The sequence below is a fragment of the Eutrigla gurnardus genome, assembly GCF_963514095.1.
Source record: "Eutrigla gurnardus genome assembly, chromosome: 11".
NCBI classification, from domain to species: Eukaryota; Metazoa; Chordata; class Actinopteri; order Perciformes; family Triglidae; genus Eutrigla; species Eutrigla gurnardus.
Window position 1 is genome coordinate 14,337,628 of NC_139925.1, and position 24,042 is coordinate 14,361,669.

The 24,042-nt window shown below is 45.3% G+C and overlaps 1 protein-coding gene across 2 annotated transcripts in view; it reads right to left on the minus strand.

Moving 5' to 3' along the window:
* grid1a (glutamate receptor, ionotropic, delta 1a) overlaps window positions 1–13,981 on the minus strand; it is a 215,644-nt gene extending 201,663 nt beyond the window's left edge. The window contains exons 1-2 of one of the 2 annotated variants that reach the window (XM_084020808.1): window positions 13,389–13,971; window positions 11,655–11,810 (exon numbers count right to left, since the gene is read on the minus strand). In XM_084020808.1, the coding sequence (XP_083876934.1) occupies window positions 11,655–11,810; window positions 13,389–13,467 (235 nt within the window). In that variant the 5' untranslated portion in view covers window positions 13,468–13,971. Of the gene's footprint in view, window positions 1–11,654; window positions 11,811–13,388 lie in introns of both variants that reach the window. The other variant, XM_084020809.1, reaches the window with a different exon arrangement.
* Window positions 13,982–24,042: the final 10,061 nt, after the last annotated feature.

Genomic DNA, 24,042 nt, shown 5'->3' on the forward strand with positions numbered 1-24,042 from the left:
TCTGTGGACACACTTAAAGAGGCTCTTTACTTTGCATGGTATCGGCCCCGGATAAGTGGATGAAAATGAATGGATGGATGGTATCCTGGTTATTTTTGGCCAGCATTAGGGTCAGTTATTAATAAGTCTAGCGGGACTAGGGATGGGAAGATAGAGGATTGTATCGCCCATCGGGATAAAAGACACTCACAATAATCGATTGTGGTGAATTTCCATAATCAGGATAATCGTAAATATCGTCATGAGTGACTTGAGAGTGATGTCTAGCTGGCCATCATGGTAGTGAAAAATGGAGCCTCATTTAAAAAAATACAGCATACAAAATAATTTTAAACTGCATCCTTTATTTATGCAGGGAGTCCATATGATTCATGATTATCTTATTTTAGACTGTTTTTCTTTTTTTAAGTGCCATTTAAGAGTTTTAAGCACATTTTGATGATTTACTATTATTATTATTTATCATTGATTGTCGGGATTATATTGTGATTGCAATTATTATAGGCAAGATAATTGTGAAATTAAATCTTCATATCGTCCCATGCCTAAGCGGGGCCAGCCCTCTGAGGGCAGTGGGTTTCAGTTTAAATATAGATTATGTTTGTAGGTGTGACGATTCATAAATGCACCTTCAGCCACACCAGTGGTCTAATCCCTCTGAAACAGCTGTAGTAATTAAAATGATGCATGACAACAATAGCTTAGTAACTAGAGAAATGGCTTTTCCACTTCCACTCTAGTATAATACATCTGGGCTTCATTTCAATGTTGTGTTTTCTTAGATTTAGCAGCTTTTGAGCCCCAAAATAACACATCAAATGTCAACATTCAAGGCAATGCACAGAAAGACATATGACAGGTCAGAGCTGCTGAAAGGCATGACAAATTAAACACACAGGAAAAGCTATGACATTGTACACTGTAATTATTTACAGTCCTAATGGGCTTTCAATCCCATTGCAGGAAAAGTAATAGAGCAGTGATTGAGCTGACAGCGGAAAACTGTCGCGGCAAAACGCTTTGAAAACATGTTGTCTAAGGCAAACAGAATGACTGCATGTCTCAGGGTGACGTGATAATGCCACATGATGATCCTGCTGGCTCGCTCAAGTGAAATAATGTGCATCACCTTGGGTTTGAAGAGGCACAAATAGTACATTAAAGCTGCTCTCTTTGTCACCTCTCTCTCTGAGGAAAGTGATCCTCCTTAACATAAAAAAAAAATCATCCGGCTGGGATTCAAAACCTCAGAGTCAGAAGCCTTTCTGACACGAGTTCCAGCTTTGAAAAACCAAGAAAAAATGAAATATGATGTTGTAAGTGACACTTCCGTTTGACACATTTCCTTGCAGTCTGATATAATGAGTGGTGACATGTATATATACTGTATAACCTTGCTTTATTTGTTATCTCTATATTTTTAGTCACACTGGCGCTGTTGCTCTGGAGACGGTAATGTCTGTCTGTCAGTCTACCTCTCTGGTCCAGACTGGAATATCTCAATAACTACCAGATGGATGACATTTGGAACAGATTCCCGCTGTGCTGATTCTAAATTACTTTGGTGAATCTCCAATTTTCCAATTTTTTACCTGGCACAACATTCCGTCAAGACCCAGACGCTGTATCCTTCTGACCTCGATGATTCCCTGGCAATCCCTCTAGTGCCAAATTTGTGTTTTCAGTGAATATATCTCGACAAATATTGGATGGCTTGCCACAAAATTTAACACGTTTAACTGATGATAATCACAATTAATTTTCCAGTGGGGCTGCTAAGTGGCTGGCAGATCAGACTGGTTGTACCGGACAGCTTCCAGGTGTAAATGTGTGAGAAAAGAAATCTGGGGTTTGCAGTGGATATTTGTAATATTCATGGCATCATAAACTTGGTATTCTCAATTTATAGATAATATGCCTTAGATTATGAAGGGGCTGAAAAAACACTCGGCTAGAGAAAGTTGCTTAAATAAACTGTTCTTATTGCTGGTTTCAGATTACTGTCATGAATTCTATAGTGATCCAACACTACAGAATATTTTTCCAGTGATGATTGAAACCCAACAATGACATCTCGTGTTAATATGAGCTACAGATAACTCCCATACTTAATAGGTTACCACAATGGGAATTAGGCCTAGAGTGCTCCCAGGATCAATTGGCTTGATTTGGTAATGCAGTGGATTAGATAACATGACAAATCCCGGCCTAACTGTCCTGAAACACTGCAATGTGTACTCAGCTCAATAAAAAAATAATGACAAATGACTTATTCATCTAAGATCTATCCCTTTATCTTCAATCTGAAACAATCTGTGAGTAAGACAGATGACCTTCAGAGTGCTGGTGTGTTTTCTCTCATTTGGAATAAACTGAAGTGGGGATTTCTCCATTTACAGACACGATCCCATGCAAAAAAGAGATTGAGTACTGTTACGATAAAAGGGCAAACAGCAGATGAATGAGCTGAGAAATGAGCGACTTAAAAGAATAAATCAGCTCATCGTTACGAGTTTAAAAAAGCAGAGCGATATTGCAATCGCTTGTGATGATTATCACTGTAGAAAACAGTGAAAGTCTTATTCATTAGTCATACTGTTTGAAGGATCTCTTACCATGCGTATTCGACCCAGTTTTCAGCGACGTCTGCGTGTTTCGCCCCTCTTCACTGGCTCTCACTCATGAGGTTTAAGCTGGGTTTTGATTTCACTCAGAGAGGGCTTACACACTAGCTTAGCCTCATCTTTGGATAAAATCCATGTTGCCTGGGCATGGGAGAGGACCCATGGCAGTGAGAGAGAGACAGAGTCAGAGACTCAGCGAGGAGGGATACTTGTGACAGATGGTCCCCACTTGGTATCTCTGTCTTTGGGCAGTAATGCAAACAATGGCTCCCAAATACAATTTGGCACCTTTACATCAATGAGAATCGTGAGCTGAGTCCGCAGTTTCAAAATGACTTTGCCCCACTTCCATACGGCCCAAAATTCCACAGCCTCTGCTCCATTCCCTCCCCTGTATTATCTTTAACCCCCCACCTCTGTCTGAAAAGAGTGTGAAGTCGGAGATAGCCACGCAGCCATTCTTTGGCTGACTTCTGTTTAGCCTCTAATAGGATTTACTTAGGGGCTGATTTTCTGCTCCTCGTCTTCCTTCCTGGAATGAAGTCGTCTCGCTGCCAATGGTGCAGGTGGTGGGTAGTAAATTATACACACTTCCCTTTGAGCTAGTCGGCATCAGGTGCGAGTGCGACACACTACCTCTCTCCACCACACCATTTAAAAAAAAAACACATCCACAAATGTGTGTCGATAAAAAAACCCCACCTCAGACGCACAAATCACAGCATGCACACACAAAGGCGTGTATTCATACCACCATGCACAAACAAGCAAATCCTCTCCCGCCATTCATACACCCACTCTGCCTCTGCCATCCTCCCTGTCGCAGCTTAGAACTCAATAAAGTGGAAGCATAACAGTGCGTAAAAAACAAAATGATGCTCGTAACACATGGGACTGCGGTGTATCACAACGAATGGAGGCCGGGGGCCTCATCAGCATCAATCGCAGTATTGATGATGATCCCCCAACGGTGGTCGGGGGCTGTTTGGGGTCGTGCAAGCACTAATATCTGTCACAGTGTTCTCCACAGCTCGTTATAAATCTGTCACACCGGAAAAGACAGGAACATGAATAAGACATGGGGCCGACAGACCTGTGCATGCGAAAGCATGTCGCGCGTTCATATGTATGCAGAGCAGGCGGCCCCGTTGAGTTATGTGTGGCGTGTCTGCAGGTGGTTTGATATATTTCCTGCTGTTTTAGCCGTTCGTCATACATCAGATGCTGCCGTCAAATCGGAAAATCGATACAGGTGCTAAATGTCTCTCAAACAACAATTACAGGCCGGGATGAATTTGGTCACATGTCGCGTTTGATGTCATAGTCTGACAGTGGTAAATGGCACAAACAGATTTCTCTGATGCCAAATTTAGGATTCCTGCGTGCAATACGGGAGGAACGGGCTGACAAAACATCAATCAAGGTTTACATTCAAAATGTTTCAAATGTGTTTTCCGTGCATTTGTCCTTCAGAGACAGACAGCCATCATACCACCCATTAGTCAGCCTTATACACAGTGCCCCCCCACAGCACATTCTCAATCAAATGTGCCAGTGTGAAGACGGATGAGAATGCGTTGAAAGCAACCCTCAGCTGTCTGAGGCAGCCTGAGGGGTGTGATGAATACATAAACGCACAAAGGCCCCAACATGACACTCTCTCTAACTAGCTCAATACAATGACTCTGTTTACATAGCACAGGGAGCATAGCTTCCCCACAAAAAGCACATAAGAAAAATCTGTTGAATGCTGCTATGAGCAAAGCAGTGCATTGACCTCCCTCTCTTTATTCTGTTTTTAACATGGTGGGACTACATGAACACTTCCCTAACATCTCCAGGCTGGCCATGTTTACTCAAATTAAATGATTAACCAAATTACTGCTCACGGTGACATTTAACACCCTGCCGATGCTTTCTTTGAATACAGATTAGACATTTGAGTGAACTGAGATGACAAATTTTTTAAATACATAATTGGATACCGCCTCTGTGCTCCTTTCAAGAGTGAGAACTGCCAAATGAGACATCTGCTACAGATGTCGCGACTATGTGACACAGAGGTATCCCACCGCAGGAGAGCCATACTGACCGGCTGTTCCTGTGCAGCACAGAGGACAAAACCTGTCGGCCTGCTAAGCAAATACCTCTGTCTCTGTTTCTCTCTCTCTCTCTGCAGCAATTATCAGAATTGCTGACTCTGTCTCTTCGAAAAGAAAAGCTGGTGGAATACATTTTCTCTAGTGTGTCCATCAGCCTGCAGTGGACTACAGGTCCCATCGTGTCTCCCCTGTGTCGTCTACACTGTATGGTGTGAATGGCAGAGGCACAGAGGGACAAGTAGAGGTTCTCATAATCCACAGCACTGCACAGCTACACAACAGGCGAGAGTGACACAAAAAGTGACCTGTGTAACAAACGAAGAAGGATTTTGCCTTATAAATCTCTACTACAGATAAAACGAACTGTGAGGAAGCAGGCAGAGCAAAGAAGGATGAAAAGAGTACAGTAAGCATTCAGCGAGGCAGGGAACCAAACAATCGCTGCACTGAACATACAGCACTTCGATAATATCCATAACACATAACCTTGGCACTTCATACAAATACAACACATCCAAGCCCTGTGATATACTGTTAATCACAGTCTCCGTCTCACAGCTTCACAAGAAATACATGTAATCCAATACAACAGTTAACGCATCTCTCGCTCTGTGATCACAAGCTAAAAACTCAGCGTGATGGCACCAATTCAAGATAAGACTTTCCCGGTCATCAGAAGACAGGACATCGTCTTCAAGTGTGTTCATGTGTCTCAGCGTTCATTCTCCCTTATCCAAAAGTCCAAACTAAATCTTATCCGCTCTGTGTTTGATATGGGAGATACGATTTGCAGTGCCAAAGGGGAAAAGCTCTGTGTGCGTGTGTGTGTGTAGTTCTGACTTCTGCCCTCACTATGCATGTACGTGCACAGCTACGCTGCGAGTCTAACCCATTTGCAATAAAAGTTACTGACTGGAAGCAATCATGAAACTGTGAAAGCAGCACTTGACAATGAATTCAATGATGGTGATTACATGTAGGAACACAATGAAGTTCCGTGAACAGGAGTTGGACCAAAGATATTAGACAATCTAATGAGTACTTTAACAAGAAAACTGGATTCATAAAAGTACAGACTAGCTGAACAATCTGTTAGATTGTGCAACAAGTACAACACAATAATTCCTTTGATAAACAGACACAACAGAACGTATGAGCAGGCAGCTAGCATAGCGGCTAGCTTGGTTAGCAGTAAGATCGTCACGGAAACATGAATAAATCACAAATCAACAATCACAGCTGTAATACAATGAGTAGATACCATGGGTGCAGATCCTGGGGGGGATCCCCCAATTCTGAAAAACATGAATTGTCCCCCCCAATAAAAATACACTAAATTATTCAAATGTATGTTCAGACTTCACATTCTTCACATTTTAGATTTTAGATCTAAAAAGAAATGATTGAAATGGTGGGTTGGAGGGAGGCGGAAGATAAGAACATGAGTAGACATGCCCAAGACCCTTAAAATTATGATTTACTAGTATAACAGTTAAATAGGCAGTGATATGGGCTGTTGGCTGTTTAGGACAAATAAACAAGAAAGCTAAGCACAATAAAGGATTCCCTGTGCAGTACTTTTTGAATGATATGGCGAGCCTCTATGCAGTTGTGATTTATGGTGGCATGGTATGAGTTGCATAAAAAAAAACACTTTTGTGTCCCCCCCCCAACCCTGACATTGGATCTGCACCCCTGGTAGATACAGATGATGCTCCAACAAGGGGATTTGGAGAGTAGATCAAACATGTCTGTCCGTCAATATTTGCCGGGACTCAGATCTGACAAAATGGGGAATGTAACAATGTTGCTACTAGCTACGGCGTGTTCAACTAAAACCAACTGCTGGTGGGAGAACACTGAGTTATTCTGCAGTTCAGGGTGTAGTCACACTGAAGCTTCCCAACACAAGTCGACCCCACCGATCCGAATCAATCGTCTGACGTGGAAACAAGCTCATGTTGAGAAACATGCCTCGGGTAGTTTACCTGATGTGCCGTCTGAAGAATAATTGTCATGCGGTAGTGATGTCTCGATGTCAGTTATATCCACAGGCGCTGTGGTAAATCCACAGATCGGACGGGTCGGGTCATAAAGAACTCGCCTTCTGATTAATAGCGGATTGATTGCGCATTGGTGAAATTATACGTCATTAAAGAGGGAAATATTTATTACATTCTATAAAATGTGAACATGGCAGAGGAAAGAGCACAGCTGCTCTGCGGCAGACGGCTGAGAGATGCTGAGCAGCAGCGTAACTTCATTAGGTACTTCAGAAGTTTAGTTTGGTTTCCTCCAGGATGTTTAGAACTAACCGAGTTTTTAGTTTTGCAACTATGATATTTGTTGCAAAGTGAAATTGATATTTGCAATAACTGAAAGCAGCCTCTCTAATTATTAAATGAATCATAGTTTATTATAATATTTATAAGGAATGGCAAAAATGAGTAATACTCTTTTAGAAATGCTCTTCCAAACAGGAAATGAATCTTTGAATTTGACCAACTGGACCCCCAGCGTGCAACCAACTAAAGGGTAACTCTACGTAGATGCTGAGTAGTGTGCCTTTCACTGCAAAGGGATTAAACGGTGAAGGGTATACCTCCGCCGCAACATCACTTAGCTGATTAAGTTACCAGCGGGCCTTTATACAGCCCATTGAGGGGCTTATGACGGATTAAAATAACCACAGGGTAATTAACAGAGGCCGGGAAAATGGCCCGATCATCCCCCCCTCTGTGTTGAGCTGGTAAAAAAGACATAAAAAACAAACAAATCCATTACCATGATTTATGCAGCATTATAAAATTCACCAGGACAATAATAGTGAAAGGGCAGCATTCCATCACGTTTAGAGCACGGCGAGTAATGAGTTGTCACAAGCAAAAAATCAGATGGAGGATATTAAATTTACCCATGCAAACGCTTTCAAAGGAACCATTATTTCACCTTTTGTCATTACAGATTGAGCAAAAGGAGGAGGAAATAATAAAAATGCACTGCAAGAAGTCTATTGGCTTACAGAGCCAGAAAGAGTAAAGAATCAAATCCTCCTTGACATTACCTTGGCAGGGGTTAGGTGAAAATGGAGGGTCACTGGTGGTGTGGTGTGTGAAGAGGACTCAGTGGGACAGAACACTCAACAAATGACTGCACATTAGAGGAGCAGGAAGCTCCTTCCCCTAACTGTGTCCAGATGGCTGTTTCCTACCTGCTAAGTGTATGTTTTTAAAATGAACCGGGAACCTGCAGGGGTTTTTACAAACCTACACAAACACCTCATTAAAAAATGATTTTAAAAATCAGATTGAAAACAGACACTGAAAGTTCCCGTTAATGAACGCTCAACATATGAAATCCGTGTTGATTAGTTTCAACTTGAGTTTCTCTATTTGTCATATTTTAAGCACTGTGGTCCACACTTAGAGGTCCTAACAACTACTGGATGGATTGGCATGACATTTGGTACAGCTATTCATAGTGGCCAGAGAATGACCCCTAAGGACTTTGGTGATCTGAATTTTCATCTAGCGCCATCATCAGGTCAAATTTTGACCCTAACCCTGCAGCTAGAATGGCGATTTGACTCTGATTGGCTCTCTATTAAGTGTACTCTAATTGTGGTGCATGAGAGCTGTCTTTCTCAACCTGTTTGACTTACAAGCCCTCAGAATAAGTGGGTTCGAGACCCCGCAGTTTTGTATTGTTTGAACAGATTGCAATTTGTCACCGACCCGCCAAAAATCCCCTCTCAGAAACTCATGTGCACGCTTGCTTTTACGCTCACAAACACTCGTAAAATCTATTCCGAGCCAAATTAAATCACTTCACAGTAGGAAATGAGTATCTTTTATGAGATGTTATTTTGTCCATCCCTTAAAAGCTCTGATGCCAGGAAAAATCCCAAATGTTGCACAAATTATGTGGTCATCCATCACAAACCCCCACCTGCTCTGAGAGATGGAATAAATCATCAAACGGGGGAATCTTTATATGTGGTAATCAATGTGAAAACATCATTTGAGCAAGCTTCCTTTGAATAAAAGTCAAGATGGAAAAAGTTCTTGAAGCTTTGTTTATTATAGAGTATATACGTCTATCTTGCCTGGAGGCCAAACGTCTAGTTTTAAATCAAAGTAGGAAGAAAGTCTCGGGTGAGAAATCTCCAGTTGTAATGCACATTCCTTTCCTTCCAACAGATGTCCTTGTCTGATTCAGAGACATATCATACTCTTAAGACGTTCAGCTGTGTATTGTCCAACATACTGGTACCTTAACAGGCTGTGGTCATGCTCTGAACTTAAACCTTCTCAGGTTATTATTGACTTCATGCTCACATCTTTAGGAGATCCAGACGGGTTTTCTCAAGTGATGGCTGTTACTAGATAAGTGAGGCGGTAGTGTTAAAATTGCAACCCTTCCTTCCAGAAAACTGTGTGTAGTTTAAAAAGCATGTATATCATCCTTACCAGAGCCTTATCTTGATCTCTAGTACAACAACTGAAGGGGGGGGGGGGGGGGAGTAATAAATATGGGGTGAGGCTGTTGCACTGCCCACATGTGTGTTTGTCTTTTATTCTCTGACAATATTGCAAGCTGATGGTATCTTAAAAACTCATGACAGGCATCAGATAAGCTCCATCCAAGATATATTTTCTCCTGAGTTTTTTCACTCCCGGTGTTGAAGTCGCCCCTATTCATACTCTGCAGTCGCTCCGGCCTATAAATAGGACAGCATCTGCTAGTTGTGTGGTCAAGCAGTATATCCAGCCAGCCTTGAGCTGTCATCTTTAAACGTGGGTGGACTGAATAGCTGAGTGTGTCTGTGCGCATGGTATCGGTGCAACATCCTCGTTAATATATGTTCAACCAGTGCAAGGACGACGGGAGCCAAATAAGGACGAACATGACGCTGCAACTACTCCACTCACTGGGCGGGCGTGTTCTCCTCATCACCTCACCCATATCTTAGCTCTTCTTTTGTCCACTCATGTTTATTCAGGCCTTGCTCATAATTCTCTTCTCTCTTTCTTACCCGCCGTTGCTGGTGCTCGTGGGTATTTCTTTATCCTCATTGCTCTTCTCACCCTTAATCTCCCTCCCTTCCTCTTTCCTACAGCCCCCCCCCCCCCTTCTTTTCCTGTTTATGCCCTCCCTCTTCACCAGGCAATGGCAAGTTCCTACGTACTGCCACTCACAGTGGGGTGGCAGTGAACAAAAGAGCAAAGCAAAAGGTCAACTTATCCCAGTTGCCACTCATCAGTCATCACCCTGCGGTGGGTCTAGTGCAAGAGTCCGAGGTCTCCCATCGATCCCGCGTCAAGTGCTGCAACATTATTCCCAACTCCCTCCACAACCCAAATCACCCCTGTGAATATGTCATTATCAGGAGCCTAACCATGAACAGCAATTGATTATACTAAATGATACCCAATCAAGGCTAATGAAAAGGCAAACAACAAGCAGAGGAAACAAGCTATGAATCATTTTCAATGAGCAATAACAAGCTCTGCACGTTGCAGAACTCTCTTCACACCTCTAATGTTTTTTTTACAGCATCGTCGACAACTTGTGTATGTCCTGCAGGCTTTTGCACGGGCGTGACATTGGGTTATAATATCATCTGCAGAATTGTCTCAAGAAACCGAATTTAGGATGATTAGTATTCAGGGCTCAGTGTGTGTATTCTTCAGAAAGTGTGGGTTTGACACTCCATCTCTGACTCCACCACTTCAATAAACATCAGAGCACTGCACAAATGACAAAACTATTTGCTGGTGAGCCAATTTTAACCACCACACCTTCGCATCTCAAGCAACGGCAACCGGTGAATTAACCGAGTCGCATGTCAGCTTTAAAAATGATATTTAATCTCATATCTGCAGCAGCAACCTGAAACGTCTTCTCTGTGTACTTTTACGAACGCAGTATGCATCACCATACTAGATATCTGAGATGTTGATCAGGACCACAGCTAAAAGCCGTGGTGTAGTTACAGCTAAAGGAAGGATAGTTATTATTTCCCTGTGCCCATCAGGCGCACTATGAATGGTAATGACTCATCCAAGGCCTTTGTGCAGCTGGGGACAAAAGTACAGGCTTGTAACTATCTGCAGAGGACATAAACAGCTTTTGAAGGTCCCTAAGAACATATTAAAGTCTTAATGATTTGTTTTAGTGGTAGAATTTTAATCACTTTTGCGGTCAACTGTTTGGGACCACCTTTCAATGACTGAGAGACGTAACCTTGACAAAAATAATCTTATTGCTAGTTTCCTGTGTGGTTTGCGGAGGTGTGTACAGTCCCTTATGTGGAAAAACCAAAATGAGGCAGGCGAAAACCTTTCAAGGAAAAAAGCTAAAGGGAGATAAATGTGCACAAACAGGATTCCAGTGCTCATCCTTCAAAGAGGCATAAAAGCAGAGAGATATTTCTTTTCTCTCCTGCTATTACAGAAGTGAAGCTTCGGCGCCCGGAATTACATTTGATCATCTCAAAATGATTTTTATTTCACATAACACATTAAGCTTAGCTGCGGTGCTTCTAACTCAATGCTTCCACCTAGCTTTTCAACCACAGAAGACACTTTGCTTTGGTACAACAAACGCACGCACGCACGCACACACACACACACGCACACACGCACACACACACACACACACACACACACACACACACACACACACACACACACACACACACAGAGGGGCATCATCTGTGACTCCTTCCATAGCGACCACACCGACTGATCAAGAGGTGAAATCATCAGCTCATGGCCCAGGCGGGCAATACTTTAATGCATCGGACTTCCTGCGTGATCGTAACTAGGGGCGCCTTCTTGGCATGCCCCGCGGCAGCGAGTAATCAAATCAAAAAGCAGGGGGCAATTTATTTGAGAAATCATCAAGGGGTGGGGACTGTGCTTACCTTCCTGCACAGCCTGGAAGGGATTGTTTGGCTCGATAAGTTTCACCGAGTGGGTGATTTTCTCGCTCTGCAGAATGTCATCGTTCAGACTCAGGTCTGAGATGGCCAGTTGGAAAATCTCGTCGTCTCTCATGGCGTTTTCCTCGAATATGGCACCTGTTGCATGAAAAAAAAAAAAAAAAAAAAAAGTCATTTGGAGAGAAAACACGAGGGGCTGAAGTGCGGTAGATCCGCAGTGGGGCGTCGCTATCACAGACTAAACAGAAGCCTTTCATGTTATTGTCATAGTGATGTACACAATTGTAAGTGAAATTGATCTTTTTTGGGGGGTTATTTAGCCTTGAAGTTGCGCAACATGTGGCTCGGTTCGCCCGAGCAGGTTTCAGCACCACGGAGAGCGACACGGCCACAGACTCTACTATTCGATGCGTAAAGAAGGCAAACTTCGAAAAGAAATGGCTGCGTGTATACTAGATCGATGGCATCCTACCCAATAAGCATTATAGGCCTGTGTGGGAGGCTTACTGAAGCTTAACTGTCTCTCTGAACACCTCCTCCTCCCCCTCCCTTCCTTCCTCCTGTTTATGGCATCAGCTGCTCTTATGAGACGCACATATATCACAGAAAAAGGTTTCAGGAAATGAGAAGTATTATTGGGGTAGGCTACCCGAACCATACGCCATCAGCCAATATTATCTGGATGGAGTCCCACCTCTGTATTAAGCCGGAGACTGAGCACCTGCTGCTTGCCAGACTGTTGCAGTAAACGGAACACCGGCAGCTGCAGCAGCAGCAGCAGCAGCAGCGGAGGAGCACTGAGACGAAATTTGCTCAGTGACATTGACATTTTTATCTGACAGCACTACGCCAGTCATTATAAGCGGCTACGTGATCGTATGCATTAAAACATAAATTACTCCCTGTGTGCCATGTATGCGATGTGGAAAACTGTTGAACGTGATGCGATGTTCAGGGACAAACGAGATCCGAATCATTTGGACGTCGTGATTAGTTTACCCCCCCCCCCCCCCCCCCACACACACACACACACACACACACACACACACGCGCGCGCGCGCACACACACACACACACACCCAGGGAGGAAAAAAACAGGCAGATCTCGTTTGAAGTTTGCGAACAAAGAGGCTCTATGCGTTTTGCATCTCTAAAACGAGAAGTCCACTGACATCCCCCCCCCCCCCCCCTCCTGTCTTGTCATTGACATTGCAGTCACGTTCCGGCCAAAGTTGAGGCTTGTACTGGAGCAGACAAGAGGTTGCTTGGTCTAAAAAAGCCTCGGCTGCTTGACTGCCGGACGTTCATTTTTCGTCCAAAGCTTCTACGATACAGGCCTTACTGTAGATGCGTGTTTTGAATGCAGAATTTCAATGTACAGGCCGACGGTGATGAGGTTTGGACGTGAATGCGTTGATTCGCCGTCGGGAGAGAAAAAAAAGTGTGAGAGATCTCTGCAGAAAACGGACTGATGAATTGATCATTGTAACAAACAGGAGAAAACAGGAGGTGGCAGGAAAAGGTCAGAAGCACGTTTACAAAAACGCCAACTTTTCAACTCGCACGAGAGTCAAAGTGTTGCTTAAACACAGGATGCGAACTGAATAGTGTTTATCCCGCCCTCTCACACCAATCCCTGTGATCAACGCAGTGTGCGTGTGTGTTTCCCCTTTACACCTGTCTAACCGACGGCATGCCGTTTCATCGGACGCTTACCGATATGTATGATGGAGTCCGCGCTGGCCGAATTGCATTGCAATATCCACAGGGAAAGGCAGATCAGCAGCAACTCCATCTCGGGATTTCAGCGAAGCCGCTCATCCAAGCTCTGCTCGACTGTCCTATACTGTCCAAATGGAGCACCCGAAAAAGAAGAAGAAGGGGGGAAAAAAGAGAAGATGATCAAAACCCAGTGCAAAACAGAACCGCGGTCCTCTTCCTGGCGGATCAGACCCGCATGAAACCCTACAGTCTTTCTTTCTCTCTCTCTCTCCCTCTCTCTCTCTCTCTTTTTAAGCAACAAAAACAAGACGACCGCAGGAAGGTGTGCTCAGAAAAAAAAAAGACGAGAATGAACCGACGGGAGAACCGAGGTAAGACTGAAAGGACAGGTAGCCCGGCGAGAGACCGGCGTTACCTCTCTCGCTCTCGCCTCTCTCCCTGCGCTCCGGCGTCTAAAGCATGGCAAGCAGCAAAAAAAAAAAAAAAAATGCGGAGGAGGGACACCCCTCTAACTACACACAGAGAGACGCTCACATACACACTCCAAAAGAAGAAGAAGAAGAAAAAAAACCCACGCACACTCTTCAGTCCCGTTTCGATCACGTGACTGCAGAGACTTCACTACTCGGCTGCTGTCCCGACAAGCCAGGTAGAAATGATTTGGACTAGCCGGAGAAAGACGCTCGGAGAGGCCGATAACTAAAACACACGATTGGAGGTTACAAAATATCATATGTATGCCTCGGTGGAGAGAGAGACACGCGCGTGACAAAAGCTCAAGCGCGCGCAAAAAAAAAAACAACAACCCGTAAAGATTCGATAGATTGAGATATGAAAAGTCGACGGCGGCGTAAACAGTTCACTTTTGGAGAAGTTGGCGTTTTTTTTGTTTTGTTTTTTTCCAGGGACGGTGTCCGGGACCCGTTTTCAGCGTACTCCAGTGGCGACGGAGAGCAGCTGATGTGGCAGAGGAAAGGATTTACACACCGTGTTCCTCGGCGAGGGCTGATGGATGAGGGACAGACGTGACAGAAGCCACGGCGCCTGACTGAACTGGGGTGAAACGCTGGATGGAGTTAGCCTGTACCGGAGGAGCATTCTGCAGAGGAGAAACACACAAAACAGCTGTTTTAATTATGACTCCTGCATGGCTTGTTTGACTCATTGTTTGTTGATTTAGCAAAACTGACGCCCTCGTTTGTATCGCAGGATGGCACTGGGGCTAATTTTTATTTTTTATTTTATTTTATTTTTTGTGTGAATGAATCCGACTGCAGGGTGCCAGTAATTCTTATTGGGCACCAGTCACACGCCTCACTATGTTTGACTGATGCGAGGTGTCTGCAGAAGAGGAAGAAGTCGTTCAAAGGGACGCAGTTTCGAGATAGACATAGCCTTACAATTAAAGGATATTTCTCGTGACTGCAATCAAAAAACGGAAATATCTCTTAATTGTTTGGTTAAGTCTGTCAGAGGCGCAGAGCACAAACTTTCAGCACCACCGGCAGCGGACAGCTCCCTCGCTAGACTGCCGAGAGAAAGTGGGGGAAAGGCACCTGTAGAGCAAACCCGGCGATCTCCCAGGCTACTAAACGCCTCCATGTTGTTTACTTGTTTATTTCTTTCCAGGGGACGGATTCCAGTGTTGGAAGCAAACCACACCCAGGGCACATAACTGTGTTTCTTTCAGACACAAAACTAAATAAATCCACAGCTCCCTCACTGTTCTGTGTCACGGTAATCATCAGGTTCTCATTGCTGCCGAGGAATAAAACATTCATGCGTCCAAAGTCGTTGTAAAAAAATAATAATAATCACACACTACCCCCACTGGCCACTTTTGGGTACTGCAGCTGTGTTTGCGCAAAAATGTTTCCATCTTTTCTGAAAGCCTTGCGACATTTGTGTGCAATTTAGATCAAATATTTGGTGCAAGATGGGGTCGAAATGCACACTGCTTTTTAGAACAAACTGTGCCCATCACATTCATCTGTAAAAAGTGGAATACAACATATTTGATCTGAATATAATGCTAACTCATATATCCAGTGCAACATATGGTTTATATGGAGCAAACAAGGAGCACACCGTAAGCCACGAATGGATTATTGCACTTTGATCCCAATTACAGTTCCCATAACACAGAAGCTCAATCTAGACTCATTTCAAGGGGATCAACACACAACAATTAACATTGAGATTCGGGTTCTAAGCTGACAGGCATCCACAATACCATAAACAATTCATCACAGCCCAGCAATATGTTGCTGAGATTTCATCAAAGAAATCATTTTAACTGGCAATTCACACAGGATTCATTCTTTGAGCTTTCTTCTGCATATTACTACTACTGTGTCACACTGCCTCTGTCCCACTGTCGCTCTCTCTCCCTCACTGTCTCTGTCCCACTGTCTCTGTCCCACTGTCTCTCTCTCTCTCCCTCACTGTCTCTGTCTCACTCTCACTGTCTCTGTCTCACTGTCTCTGTCTCTCTCTCCCTCCCTCCCTGTCTCTGTCTCACTGTCTCTGTCCCACTGTCGCTCTCTCTCCCTCACTGTCTCTGTCTCACTGTCTCTGTCTCACTGTCTCTGTCCCACTGTCGCTCTCTCTCCCTCACTGTCTCTGTCTCACTGTCTCTGTCCCACTGTCGCTCTCTCTCCCTCACTGTCTCTGTCCCACTGTCGCTCTCTCTCCCTCACTGTCTCTGTCCCACTGTCGCTCTCTCTCCCTCACTGTCTCTATCCCACTGTCGCTCTCTCTCCCTCACTGTCTCTGTCCCACTGTCTCTCTCTCTCTCTCTCCCTCACTGTCTCTGTCTCACTGTCTCTGTCTCCCTCCCTCCCTGTCTCTGTCTCACTGTCTCTGTCCCACTGTCTCTCTCTCTCTCTCACTGTCTCTGTCCCACTGTCTCTCTCTCTCCCTCACTGTCTCTGTCTCTCTCTCCCTCCCTCCCTGTCTCTGTCTCACTGTCTCTGTCACACTCTCTCTCTCTCCCTCCCTCACTGTCTCTGTCTCACTGTCTCTGTCACACTGTCTATGTCCCACTGCCTCTCTCTCCCTCACTGTCTCTGTCCCACTGTCTCTCTCTCTCTCCCTCACTGTCTCTGTCTCACTGTCTCTGTCTCCCTCCCTCCCTGTCTCTGTCTCACTGTCTCTGTCCCACTGTCTCTCTCTCTCTCTCACTGTCTCTGTCCCACTGTCTCTCTCTCTCCCTCACTGTCTCTGTCTCTCTCTCCCTCCCTCCCTGTCTCTGTCTCACTGTCTCTGTCACACTCTCTCTCTCTCCCTCCCTCACTGTCTCTGCCTCACTGTCTCTGTCACACTGTCTATGTCCCACTGCCTCTCTCTCCCTCCCTCACTGTCTCTCTCTCTCCCTCACTGTCTCACTCTCTGTCCCTCTCTGTCTCACTGTCTCTGTCCCACTGTCTCTCTCTCTCCCTCACTGTCTCTGTCTCTCTCTCCCTCCCTGTCTCTGTCTCACTGTCTCTGTCACACTCTCTCTCTCTCCCTCCCTCACTGTCCCTGTCTCACTGTCTCTGTCACACTGTCTCTGTCCCACTGCCTCTCTCTCCCTCCCTCACTGTCTCTCTCTCTCCCTCACTGTCTCTCTCTCTCTCTGTCCCACTGTCTCTGTCTCACTCTCTGTCCCTCTCTGTCTCACTGTCTCTGCATCACTGTCTCTCTCTCTCTCCCTCACTGTCTCTGCATCACTGTCTCTCTCTCCCTCCCTCCCTGTCTCTGTCTCTGTCTCACTGTCTCTGTCACACTGTCTCTGTCCCACTGTCTCTCTCCCTCCCTCACTGTCTCTCTCTCCCTCCCTCACTGTCTCTCTCTCCCTCACTGTCACTGTCTCACTGTCTCTCTCTCTGTCCCACTGTCTCACTCTCTGTCCCTCTCTGTCTCACTGTCTCTCTCTCTCCTTCACTGTCTCTGTCCCACTGTCTCTCTCTCTCCCTCACTGTCTCTGTCCCACTGTCTCTGTCTCACTGTCTCTCTCTCCCTCACTGTCACTGTCTCACTGTCTCTCTCTCTGTCCCACTGTCTCACTCTCTGTCCCTCTCTGTCTCACTGTCTCTCTCTCTCCTTCACTGTCTCTGTCCCACTGTCTCTCTCTCTCCCTCACTGTCTCTGTCTCACTCTCACTGTCTCTGTCTCACTGTCTCTGTCTCTCTCTCCCTCCCTCCCTGTCTCTGTCTCACTGTCTCTGTCCCACTGTCGCTCTCTCTCCCTCACTGTCTCTGTCTCACTGTCTCTGTCTCACTGTCTCTGTCCCACTGTCGCTCTCTCTCCCTCACTGTCTCTGTCTCACTGTCTCTGTCCCACTGTCGCTCTCTCTCCCTCACTGTCTCTGTCCCACTGTCGCTCTCTCTCCCTCACTGTCTCTGTCCCACTGTCGCTCTCTCTCCCTCACTGTCTCTATCCCACTGTCGCTCTCTCTCCCTCACTGTCTCTGTCCCACTGTCTCTCTCTCTCTCTCCCTCACTGTCTCTGTCTCACTGTCTCTGTCTCTCTCTCCCTCCCTCCCTGTCTCTGTCTCACTGTCTCTGTCCCACTGTCTCTCTCTCTCTCTCACTGTCTCTGTCCCACTGTCTCTCTCTCTCCCTCACTGTCTCTGTCTCTCTCTCCCTCCCTCCCTGTCTCTGTCTCACTGTCTCTGTCACACTCTCTCTCTCTCTCCCTCCCTCACTGTCTCTGTCTCACTGTCTCTGTCACACTGTCTCTGTCCCACTGCCTCTCTCTCCCTCCCTCACTGTCTCTCTCTCTCCCTCACTGTCTCTCTCTCTCTGTCCCACTGTCTCTGTCTCACTCTCTGTCCCTCTCTGTCTCACTGTCTCTGCATCACTGTCTCTCTCTCCCTCTCCCTCACTGTCTCTGCATCACTGTCTCTCTCTCCCTCCCTCCCTGTCTCTGTCTCTGTCTCACTGTCTCTGTCACACTGTCTCTGTCCCACTGTCTCTCTCCCTCCCTCACTGTCTCTCTCTCCCTCCCTCACTGTCTCTCTCTCCCTCACTGTCACTGTCTCACTGTCTCTCTCTCTGTCCCACTGTCTCACTCTCTGTCCCTCTCTGTCTCACTGTCTCTCTCTCTCCTTCACTGTCTCTGTCCCACTGTCTCTCTCTCTCCCTCACTGTCTCTGTCCCACTGTCTCTGTCTCACTGTCTCTCTCTCCCTCACTGTCACTGTCTCACTGTCTCTCTCTCTGTCCCACTGTCTCACTCTCTGTCCCTCTCTGTCTCACTGTCTCTCTCTCTCCTTCACTGTCTCTGTCCCACTGTCTCTCTCTCTCCCTCACTGTCTCTGTCTCACTCTCACTGTCTCTGTCTCACTGTCTCTGTCTCTCTCTCCCTCCCTCCCTGTCTCTGTCTCACTGTCTCTGTCCCACTGTCGCTCTCTCTCCCTCACTGTCTCTGTCTCACTGTCTCTGTCTCACTGTCTCTGTCCCACTGTCGCTCTCTCTCCCTCACTGTCTCTGTCTCACTGTCTCTGTCCCACTGTCGCTCTCTCTCCCTCACTGTCTCTGTCCCACTGTCGCTCTCTCTCCCTCACTGTCTCTGTCCCACTGTCGCTCTCTCTCCCTCACTGTCTCTATCCCACTGTCGCTCTCTCTCCCTCACTGTCTCTGTCCCACTGTCTCTCTCTCTCTCTCCCTCACTGTCTCTGTCTCACTGTCTCTGTCTCTCTCTCCCTCCCTCCCTGTCTCTGTCTCACTGTCTCTGTCCCACTGTCTCTCTCTCTCTCTCACTGTCTCTGTCCCACTGTCTCTCTCTCTCCCTCACTGTCTCTGTCTCTCTCTCCCTCCCTCCCTGTCTCTGTCTCACTGTCTCTGTCACACTCTCTCTCTCTCTCCCTCCCTCACTGTCTCTGTCTCACTGTCTCTGTCACACTGTCTCTGTCCCACTGCCTCTCTCTCCCTCCCTCACTGTCTCTCTCTCTCCCTCACTGTCTCTCTCTCTCTGTCCCACTGTCTCTGTCTCACTCTCTGTCCCTCTCTGTCTCACTGTCTCTGCATCACTGTCTCTCTCTCCCTCTCCCTCACTGTCTCTGCATCACTGTCTCTCTCTCCCTCCCTCCCTGTCTCTGTCTCACTGTCTCTGTCACACTGTCTCTGTCCCACTGTCTCTCTCCCTCCCTCACTGTCTCTCTCTCCCTCCCTTACTGTCTCTCTCTCCCTCACTGTCACTGTCTCACTGTCTCTCTCTCTGTCCCACTGTCTCACTCTCTGTCCCTCTCTGTCTCACTGTCTCTCTCTCTCCTTCACTGTCTCTGTCCCACTGTCTCTCTCTCTCCCTCACTGTCTCTGTCCCACTGTCTCTGTCTCACTGTCTCTCTCTCCCCCTCACTGTCTCTCCCTCTCCGTCTCACTATGTCCCTCTCTGTCCCACTGTGTCTCTCTCCCTCACTGTCTCTTCCTCACTGTCTCTGTCTCACTCTGTCCCACTGTCTCTCCCTCCCTCACTGTCTCTGTCTCACTGTTTCTCTCTCACTCTCTGTCCCTCTCTGTCTCACTGTCTCTGTCTCAATGTCTGTCTCCCTGTCTCTATCTCTCTCACTGTCTCTGTCACAGTCTCCATCCCTCCCGCTGCCTCTCTCTCTCTCTGTCTCAGTGTCCCTGTCTCAGTCTCTCTGTCTCTGCATGTCTCGCAGACTCTGTCTGTCTCTTCCTCAATGTCTCCAGCACTGTCTCTCTTTCTGTCTCACTGTCTCTGTCTCTTTCTGTGTCTCTCTTTCTCTCTCTCCATTTTAATGTTGCGCATAAAAATCTGCATAACAATGATGGAGAATGATGAGTTGGGAGTTGCAATGAAGCCGTCCAGTAATATTTCTGTGTTTTATGCACATAAGATGTTGAATTACTAAATAAAGAAAACATTTTTTGGATGTTTGATTGTTGCAATACATATTGTATCAAGTGAGTCAGGCCAAGTCTCGCTACCCTATCCTATGTTGCACATTACCATATATCAGACATGTTGACTGTAACGTTTGTCCTCTTATATGTATTCTTTGCATATAAAAAGGTATTCATGAGATACTTTTGTGCCGTGAGTCGGAGAGGTCCATGCATTAATAAGTAGATTTAATATGATAAAGGGGAATGCCTTTCCATGTAAATTAGGCCATCCAATAGATAATCACCCAGTTTTGGGTCGATTATGCAGTTATTTTATTTGTTTACTCACAGGGACAATGGATTGCCAGATAGCACAGCTAAATATCATCAGCAGTCTTTGGCCATTTAAAACCATGGCATCAGGAGTTTTAATTCAGAAAGATACAGATCATAAAAAACGACAAGCATCGTTGTTTCAACATATCAGGTTATACAATAAAAGACATTATTAGAATACTCTTTGTTTGGTCCTTTGTGGATAATAGTTGGTTGGATATGATTTTAGCTGAAGAGAGTAAATTATCTGACAATGTTGAGTATTCCAAAAGTTTGCAGCTCTAATGGAGAAAGATGTCCAGCCAATTTCAGTGGGCCTGTGTTGTACGACATAGATGGTCTTGTTTGCCTCCTAACTTAGCTGAACACTTCTAGCAAGGAGTCCCAGCTTAGGACTGGTTTAGGAAACTTCTCAGAGCAACAAGAAGCGTTGGTCTTAGTGAAGTGTGATGACATCGTTGCTACGTATGACACATTCTTTTAAATGGGTGAGATACCACAAATGGTTGATCCCACAAAAAAAGAAAAAGAAGAACGTACACTCTGGTATAATGGGCACAGTTTGTACAGTGAAATATATAGACCTCATTATAGAATGTCGGCTCTGTTCAGACATGGTGTAATAATGAATAGAATTTCATGTAATGATTGTCTCTGTTGAAAAAGATGTAAACTTTAAAAGTAGCCTATAAATGTTTTCTTGTTTTGACTTCAAGGGGAATCCTTTGAAAACGTCATAAGTCTAAGAATGTTCTTAGAATGTCTTCACTAGGAGCAGCTCTTTAACTAAAGAGCTAAAAAAAAAAGCTTCATGAATACGGCCCTGATCCCCCTTCCATTGAGCGGTCAGTGGGGGAGGAGCAATCCCGTGGGTCATTTTGTACATTAAACACAATTTTGCAAGGCAGACATCAAACTTCAAAAGTATGCATTTTGTAATATGATAGTGATGATAACTCATAGGCTTTTTGTCCAATATGTTGAGAGTTTGTAGAAACAGGCGTGGGCCAAAGCCTTTTTTGCCCTGCTTGGGACTAAAGGGTAATACTCTATGACAGGTGTGGGGGAAATCATACAGCGGCGTGTACAACTTAGCAGCATCTGTTGACAATTGGTTCCTAATGAATCTGAAGTTGCTGAGGTTCCATGTGATTGTATGGACGATGTTCTACACCCGTTAGGTATGAATCGATTTTGGGTGTGAGTTCATTCACACTTGCTCTGTTTAAAAAAATTGCAGACATCTGTCTGTTGTTACTCCCCCCCCCCCCCCCCCCCCCCCCCGTTCTTTCGGCTGCGGTTGTGGAACACACCGCGTGCATCTCCATGGGTGTCAGCATGAGTTAGCCTCAAAAGTGTTGCAAACAGCCACCGAGACATTGGCGGGTAGGTCACGCCCGCTCTCAGCGATGAAGGTGGAATTTCATTGTCACACAAACCTGAGTCATTAATGGTTATGGCTATGTGCAATGGAGTGAAACGGAAAGTTTTTTCTTCTCCTTTTTGGAAAAAGGCCAAGGAGTGAATTTAGATGAAGAAGAGCTGTCACATGCAGAAGTATCATCGCCCCCCAGAAAACAAACTGTTAGTCATGAGTAGATAAGTACCCTGCTACACAGTGACCCCTTACTAATGGCCTATTCTTCCGTGATAAACACATTTTTCTTTTATCCTAAATAACTTGCTTCCCTAATCAAAAGCCTACAGCACAAGTGAAGGCATGATTAATTGTTTCTATAGAATAGCGCCTTTGTGTTCAGGGCTCCTCAGTTCCCTCTGATGAGCCCCATCCCTCAGTTTAATCTTAAATTATTTTCTCATGCACGGCTCTGGGCAATGCACACTGCTGCCTGTGATTTCTGCGTACAGTGAAAGACACATGCCTTGCTCCTGCAGCTGGTCTCTGTCACCATTGATTAGTAGTACTAGAAGTGCTATTGTCTATCCACTGAATCTGCTTTTGTCTCCAAGAGTAAGAGTCCACGTTCATTCAAATACAATCATCCATACGCGGTATTGGCTAATTATGAGCTGTGTTTATTGTGTTTTAACTTATCTAGCAGACGGAGGTTTGATACCGATGTGTTGTAGAACAAGTCAAATGTATTGTAAGACGACATAATTAGAGAATACATGACTACATATGTTAGTGTCACAGAGGAATTTCACCGAGAGCAGCACCAGCAATGTTAGAAGTAAGTCAAAGTAGTTGCCGGCAAGGAGGTGACACTTTAATATCATGTGTTGACAGAGTCCGTCAATGTGAAGTTGGCCCTGTCCGATGTCCCATTGTCGTACAGGATGTAGATATATGAAGCCCCTGCACAAATTTGGAGGAGGGTTAAACCTCAGACAAGTTGAAAATCCATTCATGTCAAGCAGAACAGTGCGGGGAATAGCAATAAGTGTCTGCAGCACTAGAGGTGAATAAGCAAGACCCTCTCTTCCAAATACACAGCCTGAGGTAACATTATAGATTAATCATGTTATGGGAGAATAAGCACAGACTCCATCACAGACCCTGAATTTCAATGAGTGAATTGTTGACTACCCGCATCATTATATATTTCAACATTACACGGTACTGAGTCGTAGTGAAATATGTACTAGGTAATAAATATATAAATTATTATGTGTGTGGAGAAATATACCAGCGGACAGAAGCTCTGACACAGCGAGCAATGTCGGTCTATCTGTGTCAGCCCGGAGCCAAGAACTTTGACAGCTGCCAGAGCAGAGGTTTTGTATGTTTTCCTACCAGGAACATGACTCTCCATTCAGCCAAATTAAAGTTGCAACCTTCAAACGCGGTCTTGCTCGCGGATTGCATCAAAACCCTGTTTTAGATGTGATAGTAGGTTAGTCTAGGAAAGGACCCCTTTTATCCTAAGAACGCCCACTTTTGGACGGAGTTTGTATTCATGTCTCACGCTATTCTATTCCCACAAAGAACAAATACCAACAAAAGAAAATACAAAAAAAAAGACTTTTGGAAACAAAACACAGAAGCACAGAGTAGCCTACAGAATAGACAGCTTGTGCGATCAATTGTGGTTTGAAAAATGCAAGAGAGGTTGTTTGAGGTGGATGTGCTGATAATGACAAGCCCCCCCAGCTCTTCTGCTGTTCTCTTCCCCTTCTCCCAGTTGTCTAACCACCACGTGTCTCGTCATCATGTTGATGTCCAACTGGGAGTGGAATGTAAAACACAAGATAAGAGCACATATACCATATGTGGCCAGGTTTTTCTGATGTTGCTTCCACAGTTTCCATTGTTCATTGTCAGCCGGTCTGTCTCTTTGTCCGCCTGTAGAAATATAGCACCGTATCAATCAGTAACTTTATTTGTCCCCGATGGGGCAATTGGCAGCAGGATGCATACATTTAACAATTAATATGCAGTAAAAATGCTCAGTCAAATGACCCTTTGCTAAGCCCCGCCTCCCACTGCTACTCCATCAAGTTGTCAGAACTTCTATG